The 6,358-nt window shown below is 32.5% G+C and overlaps 1 protein-coding gene across 1 annotated transcript; it reads left to right on the plus strand.

The window, feature by feature from the left end:
• Positions 1-2,141: 2,141 nt before the first annotated feature.
• LOC113723705 (protein DMP10) lies at positions 2,142-3,275 on the plus strand. Its single transcript, XM_072077307.1, has 2 exons — positions 2,142-2,888; positions 3,096-3,275. The coding sequence occupies exon 1, from the start codon at positions 2,198-2,200 to the stop codon at positions 2,852-2,854; it is 657 nt and encodes a 218-aa protein (XP_071933408.1). The 5' UTR covers positions 2,142-2,197; the 3' UTR covers positions 2,855-2,888; positions 3,096-3,275.
• The last annotated feature ends 3,083 nt before the right edge of the window (positions 3,276-6,358 follow it).

Consider the following 6,358-nt stretch of genomic DNA (forward strand, 5'->3'; position numbering starts at 1 on the left):
TATTTATATCTGCAGAAATGCAAGATCCGGGAATGTTGAGGATACACTGCTCCTTTTTTTTTTTTTTTTTTTGTTATTCATGCTCCTATTATAATTTTCTTTTTAATCAAGAGATTATTCTCGTGGAATAACCTCGGTGTATCAAGCTAGAGATCGTGTCCTTTATAAATTATTGCCCCCTTCACGATTCATTCTTAGTGATTATGTTTTAGGCCAAAAAAAGAAGAAGAAAATATGCATATCTTTGAAGAATAAAAAAAGTAATAATGAAATATCCAACCCGCTTGAAGCACAAAAGTGCACAAACCTCAATCATTTTCACAGTGCATACCTTCATCTTCATGTGTAGACTTTAGTAGGAATTCTCGTTTTAATTAAAAAAAATTAAAATTTTTAGAAAATTGTTGATTTTGATCAAGATGTACATCTTGCTTGATTAATTTATCAATATATTCTATTACAGAATTATTTTTCATGGTTAATTTGGAAGACCCTAATTTTCTCGTTGAGAGAAAAAATTATTAAAAGGACGTGTTTGCATGAGAAATGAGTTGCAACGTTTATTTTTCTCTAGAATTGTTGTTTTTGAATGATATATGGCGATTTAATCGATGCTGGAATAGAAAATGGGACAAAAAATCATTTGCGTCAGTAGTATATGGACATTAAAAAAAAAAAAGAAATAGGAAAGAAAAAAATGGTAGAGGGAGTGTGAATTATTTATAAAAAAAAAAAAAAATTGGGTGTCATTAACATTCTCCAACAAAAATATCACGTGCTATGATTTTGGATTATTGGGCCAAATTCTAGAATAAGACTTTTCTTTTTTGGATCAATTTGTTAAAAGACATCTTGTGTGAGACATTTTGGAAGAAGTTTGGGTCAGGCGTCACGTAGTCCATGGACCGCTCTGCTACTTTAGGAGCCACAAGGTTTTAAATCCAATCCATGTTTCTTTTTAGTTGCCCCACTGCCCCGTGCTTTCCCCTAAGATATACTAACATGTACTTAAAAAAAAAAAAGGAAAAACAAAATTTACAAGTAGTATTTGCAAGATTTGAACTATTTTGAGAAAAACTTGGGAAATGATAAATTAACCAGAAGAAATCAAGCTTTAATAACTTGTGAGTTGTGACCATACTAACTAATTAAGTCTAGGTTTGACCAAAAGAAACTAATTAAATCCATAGCATTGATGAATATTTGAAAATGGGAGCTTCCAGTTAAAAATGGGAGCCTCGATGAGTCTAATCTAATTTCCACTCCATTACAAGTAACACAATAGATGATGATGAATATTTGAAAAATAGAAGTAATTTCATAATTCTTGCACAACTATGTTTGCACTCAATTTTAAAAAATCATTTATTTAAAACAGTCTGTCTAGGGCACGCATTGAGATACATTTCAGGTGCTATATTTTTGGAAATAGAAGATTAATTAGGGAAAGTAAATAAATATAAGGAAGGGTACGTAGTCAAGATTAAATAAGAAAAATATATAAATACAAACTCGGATAATAATTATTAGTATATGTATATATATGGTAAGTTGGACGAATGATAGGTGTGTTAACGAGTGCTCTTAGAAAAACCCTATATAAAATATTTCTACCCTTTTTGGAATTTTATAAATACTACTACACTCAAGGTCATGTGGACAGGGGAAAAGGGGATGTGATTGCTTTAAAGGTCTAAGAAGGGTACTTTCGAAATCTCATTTTCTGGCATTGTAAACCGTGAACTGTCAGTCTTCTTTACATTATAGTGAAATCATCTAAGATGCTAGCTAGAATCTATATATTGTGAGACTTTCCTATATATATTAAAACTTAAATGAGAAAAAAAAAATGCATTCCAATATTTCATACAATTATGATTAGATTCTTCGTTTCCACCTGAAACTAATCATCCTTATCCACAAAACAAAACTTCAGCATGTTGCTTCTATCACACAAACTAGTATGTTGGACAACTTGTGCAAAATCATTTTCTGATAAAGCACCTTTATATCACCTGTTGAATGTGTACATCTTTAAGTTTGTCACGTACATCCTGCCAAAATCTCCACACCTTCCTTCCTAATATTGCTTATAAACCAGCATCACATGCATAACAAACATAACTAATCCCAATCAATAATCAAACACAAATCCCTGTTAATTTCCTTCTTCTTCTTCCTCCTCTTCTTCTCATCAATGGATCTTCAACCATGTCTAGAACAGCAACAACAATCCCATGCAAATGATTCAACACCAAATGGAAAACCATATTGTAATTCAATACAACATCCGGTGCACAAAACCTTAGCCACAGCAGCCAATCTTGCAAACCTTCTGCCAACAGGAACAGTCCTGGCATTTCGAACTCTCACCCCTTCATTTTCCAACAAAGGAAGATGCCAACCTTCCAACAAGTATCTCACTGCATTTCTTATCGGATTCTGCACGGTTATCTGCTTTTTTTCCTCATTTACTGATAGCTTCTTTGATAAACATGACGGGAAGTTGTACTACGGGATTGCAACTTTCAAGGGCTTGTACATTTTCAACAATGAATGTCGTCGTGATCATGATGAGAAATCAGAGGGAGAAGACATGAAGGAATTGTCCGAGTATAGAATTCGTTGGATAGACTTTGTCCATGCATTTGTGTCACTTCTGGTTTTCTTGATCTTTGCTCTGAGTGATACTGATGTTCAAAATTGCTTCTTTCCGGAAGCGGGATCAAATATGGATGCTTTGTTCATGAACTTGCCTTTGGGAGCTGGGATTCTCTCAAGCTTTTTGTTCACTATCTTTCCTACTATTCGTAGAGGTATTGGATATGCTGATTTGCCTAGCCGTGCAAAATAAGAAAGTTTCCATCCAATTAGTCACTACCCTCTTTGTAAGTGTATAATTTATAGAAAGAATTCAAGGGCTTGTTTATTATTACTCGCAACAATATATGACGTTGATGTGTATACATAATAAACTCACAAATTGTGAAACTTGAATTCAAGAGCTCTAAATCTTATTGTTAGTACTAAGTAATCTTTTACCCTTTTTTTAAAAAAATAAATAAAAGTGATCTAGCTCATGTGTGTTTTTGCAGAATTAAAGCAGAAATTGAGGAAGAGGAAAAGAAGAGATGTTAGTTTTATTGTGTATAAGGATTGATTTGCAGAAAAACAAATTTCAACGATGACACATGAAAAGGAGTTTTGCCCACTTCGATTTAATGTACGAGTTTTTTTTTCCAAAGACATGACCAATGATGACAAAAGACAGGAAAGTGGAAACAAATGAGTTCGGTTTTGATTATTTCATGGAGGCTGGTCCTAGTTTGTTAAGAAAAAGTATGGATGAAGTGCATGAGATTCTTTAAAAATTCTTACATTTTATTAACTTACCAGCATGGAAAATTATCATGATTGATAAGTATGGAGACGGGGCAGAGACGGTTATCAGAAAGACCGTCCCTGAACAGTTTATCGCCAGGATTTGGTCAAAAAAATTGTACGTTTCAGATCATTTCTTGTATCTCGTTTTTAACGACGTATGTAGGGCTCACAAAATTGTTCTAAAGTTATACATTGTACAAACAAAATTATGCCGTGTGCAAACAAACTTACGCGATGTGCAAAATGCACAAAACCGCTAAGAACGGTTTGCAACCGTTCCTACCCGTAGTCCGATGAGTACAAATATTTTATGAAAAAGGACTAATTACAAATTTACAATTAATCCTCTAAGATATATACTACTGATACTCACTTTACACCTTAACTTTCTTTCTTTGTATCACTTAATTCTTTGTAAGACAAAAGTATCCCTCTCTCTCTCTCTCTCTATGTATGAATTGAATTAGAAAACTGTTTTGGAGCTTTGAGAGTTCAAATAAAATGTGTATCTTCATTTTGCAACAGCTGAGAACCAAAATTAAAATAAATTTAACTGCTATGTGATCACAAAAAATTGTGAATCTCCCTTTGCTTTTCATTTTCTAAAAACAAAAATAACTTGGACTCGGTCTTTGGAGATGAACCTTTAGGTGCGAAGAGGAAGGAGGAGGAAAGGAAGAAGAAAGAGAAAAAGAAAATAAAAAAGGAGAACAAAAGCAAAAGAAATAAAAAGAAATAAAAAATTTATAAAATCCAAACGATAGAACGGATAGTTTTGTCTCAGAGAGGATTTAAGTGAAAAAAAATTAAGAAATAAATTGAGAATCAGGATATATCTTCTAATGAACCCTCTAAAAAATAACGAGAACGTTGCAAGATAGGATGAAATGAAAAAAAAAAAAAAAAAGATTTTTGTAGAGCAATATTGTGCGTAATATAAGTACTTAACTATATGAGTTTTGTTTTTTTTTTCTGAGATAATTTGTCATGTCAATGTCGCAACCTTTGTCACGAACGGCCATAGCACAACGTTGATACAGTCGGACGCTGAGACAATGTTGCCATGTGGTCCCTTTTCCAGTCTGATACAGTCAAAACGATGAGACAAGTTTTTCAGCTGTATCTTTGGAATCGGAACGTGTAAAACATGGCAACAGGAGGAATCACTGTCATGAAAGTTGCTTACACAATTAATCCAAAATTGTGGAAGCAATTTCATAAGGATATCCAAATTGATTCAAATGCTTCCTAAGAATTTGTCTAGAAAAGCAAGAAAGAAAAGAAAAATTCCCGTTCAGATTGCTATTTTCTGGAATTAAAGGCCTTGTTTGGATTGCTGTTTTCCGTAAAAAAATTACGTCGTTTTCCGTGATCACATTTTCTTATTATCTTTTTCTCTCACGTACATCAAATCGTTACAATAATTTTTTCATGAAAAATCATGGAAAATGCAATCCAAACACATATAGTACTGTAACAATTTAATTTTGACATGAGATAAAAAGATAATTGAAAAATGTGTTCACGAAAAACATAAATATTTTTTTTGGAGAGAAAATAGCTTTCCAAACAAGACGTTAGAATTTGCAATAGAGCCCCTTGTACCATTATTTCTCCATTAAATGAAAAAAAAAAAAGCAACTATTGTAGAAAAAGAAATTTAATTAAAACCATACTCACCTATCCTTTTTTTTTTTTTTATACCAATAAATTATAATTCTTATCGTCTTTGATCTTACTGCCACAAAGAATACTACTAACTTCACTGGTTAGCCATTCTCTTCTTTTTCTAAAATATCTCATAAACGTGTGATCGATGGAGAAGTAAACTTTGGGCCGGGGAGCAGCAGGAACAACACAAGCTTTTCCACCGCACAAATGGAAAAATCTAAGAAGCTTCTCCATATGATTTTTGCAGGTTCCCAGAATATGCTTTTTGCGTCAAGGATAGGTCAAAATCTATCAAAAAATGCTGCCCAGCCTGCTCTGAAAAGGGGAAGCCATGCAAGGTACAGGGTCAATACAACAAGAAGATGCTGTTCTATTGCTACTACACTGCTGTTTCTGAGCTCCTCAAGATTGACCACTCAATGAAACTATGGGTAGTTGGGGATATGTCTAGAAAAACAAAAGATTTTGAAATCCTATTTAGATTAAGATTTTTTTTCTCAGAAAAAATTTTCACTCCACAATAAACACATTTTTTAAATACCATTTTATTTTTTCAATGATCATTTTATCTCACATGTATCATCATATTTTTAAAAAGCGCTACAATATTATGTTGGACAAAAAATTTTGCAAAATCGTCAGTCCAAACAAACTCATAATTATAATTAACAGGGGGATGAAAACTACGCCACTAAAGTGTCAATATGTAAGATAAGACAATAAATTTCATGCCCCTAGTTTGTCTATAAAAATCTAACAATATCATCAGTTGTGGGTTTTTCTAACGGGCACTCGTTAACACATCTAGTATTCGCCTAACCAATCACATATATACACATACTAACAATTATTGTCCTCCCTTGCATTTATATACTCTCCCTATTTAATCTTGCCTAAACTCACTTATATTTATTTACTTTCCCTAATTATCCTCATATTTTCAAAAATATAACACTTGAAATGAAATATACCTTAACGGACACTCATTAGACAGACCGTTTTGGCAACACTGTTATAGAATTTTCTTAAAATTGATTTTCTTTTCAATATAAGGTTTTCACCAACAATATATCATTAGGAGAGCAACCAAATCAAGTCGCGCTCCTTATAGCTGAGCAATGCTTCACCTGTAAACAATAGGTCATGGATTAAGTAGTCAAGGGAGGTAAGTAATTAAGGAACACAACCCTCTTTTTTTATATATAAAAAAAAGAAATATATAAATAAATAAGAAGTAAAATAGTAGCTAAAATGAGGAACAAACATGAAAGATAGTTACTTTTTTTTTTTTCTTTATTCTTTA

Source organism: Coffea arabica, chromosome 2c, assembly GCF_036785885.1.
Source record: "Coffea arabica cultivar ET-39 chromosome 2c, Coffea Arabica ET-39 HiFi, whole genome shotgun sequence".
Classification (NCBI taxonomy): Eukaryota; Viridiplantae; Streptophyta; class Magnoliopsida; order Gentianales; family Rubiaceae; genus Coffea; species Coffea arabica.

Coding starts and splice junctions, on each gene's coding strand:
- LOC113723705 (XM_072077307.1), top strand. CDS start 2,198: ATGGATCTTCAACCATGTCTAGAACAGCAACAACAATCCCATGCAAAT.